Here is a 1,623-nt window from a genome sequence, read left to right as displayed (position 1 = left end):
CTGTTTGAGTGGGTTTGGGTGTCACATTATCGTACATTTGTCAGAGGATGCACTGTTGCATGACACAGATTGCCATCTGATAGCGATAGCTTACTTTGTCATTGTTACATAACTAATACCATACATCCGCTTACAATTCAGTCTAGCCTAAGAATAGGCGTCCTGACAAACCATCCCCTACAGAAGCGTATGGCGCGCTACTTGCAACAGTAACCATAGCAACGGATCGGATGAGTCAATACCACCCATTGGCCCGTGTCACGCGTTGGTCTTTCTCTCATTGTAACGTACACCTATACCGAATGCAGTCGCCTCCAAGAATAAAAGTCCGGGCAAGAGTCCTCTTCAGCGGCGGATGGGTGCAAACCGGTCCCAATCAGCGCTGACCGAGGCTAATAAGACCCAGCCGCTGCAGAATAAGGGCCCCATATGTCTCAGTAACATTAATCCCGTGGCAGAGATGGATAACAGCGTTACCTCAACGGCCAGTTCGGCTACGTACCTGTCTGCACAGTCGCACTTGCTGGCGCAGTCTAATGAATTGGTAGGTGCTCATATATATATATATATGTGTGTGTGTGTATGTGTCTCTCTGTGTGTGTGTGTGTATGTGTCTCTCACTGTGTGTGTGTGTATGTGTGTGTGTGCGTTTGTGTGTGTGTGTGTGTAAGTATATATATATATATATATCCACTTATCTAGCCTCGTGATCGCATCCAATTAGGTCCAACCCACTCTCCATCCACGCATACATACATCCATACATCTTCATACCCCCACTACATACCCGAACCACCACCCTTGCAGGCTAGCGACATAGTGCAGTCGAGTGCAGGTACAGTCCCCGCTCCCTTTGCCCCACCCAAGCCATACGGAAGTGATCCTGATCTGGCCATGGGTGGCAGCAGCAGCTTAGGACTGGACGATGATGATCTCATGCTGGACTGTGTGTTGTACCTATGCTACCGGTCGGTGCATCGGGTCGCCTCAGGCTACTTCAGTGCGCTGGGTAGGTGGATGGCATGCAACGTTCTTGCGTGCGTGTGTGTACGTGCACAATGATGTATGTTTGTGTATGTGTATGGTAGGAATGTTGTGTAATAGCTTTTACTGTCCTTCTGTGTGTGTGTTTACGAGCTCAATGATGTATGTTTGTGTATGTATATTGTATATTGTAGGTACGCTGTGTGATAGCTTTTGCTGTCCTCGTGTGTGCGTGTAAGAGCACAATGGTGTACGTTTGTGTATGTGTATTGTAGATACGTATGTCCCTGTGTCGGAATGTAGTCATGTGATTGGTTGGGTAGAGTAATCTAGATAACGATGCCGGACTGTGTGTTGCATCTGTGCTATCGGTCGGTGCATTGGATCGCCTTAGGCTACTGCAGGAGCACCGGGTATGTATCAGCTTTAACAATCCTTGTGTGTGGCTGGATATATATTGACGTCCTTGGAAAGTGTTGATACCTGCACAAATATGATCCTGGTAGTGTATGTTTGTATGTATGTGTGTTTGCGTGTGTATGTATGTATGTATGTATGTATGTATGTATGTATGTATGTATGTATGTATGTATGTATGTATGTATGTATGTATGTATGTATGTATGTATGTATGTATGT

At 46.0% G+C, this 1,623-nt stretch overlaps 1 protein-coding gene across 1 annotated transcript; it reads left to right on the top strand.

The window, feature by feature from the left end:
- Positions 1–310: 310 nt before the first annotated feature.
- On the top strand, positions 311–1,009 carry SARC_15385 (hypothetical protein; the record flags this gene model as incomplete). The annotated part of the gene is made up of 2 exons (XM_014290495.1): positions 311–544; positions 808–1,009. Coding segments are annotated over exons 1-2 (391 nt in total), but the record flags the coding sequence as incomplete, so codon positions are not given.
- Positions 1,010–1,623: the final 614 nt, after the last annotated feature.

The sequence above is a fragment of the Sphaeroforma arctica genome, assembly GCF_001186125.1.
Source record: "Sphaeroforma arctica JP610 unplaced genomic scaffold supercont1.6037, whole genome shotgun sequence".
Lineage (NCBI taxonomy): Eukaryota > Ichthyosporea > Ichthyophonida > Sphaeroforma > Sphaeroforma arctica.
The sequence above is the reverse complement of the archived record's forward strand: the minus strand, read 5'-3'. Positions and strand labels throughout refer to the sequence as shown.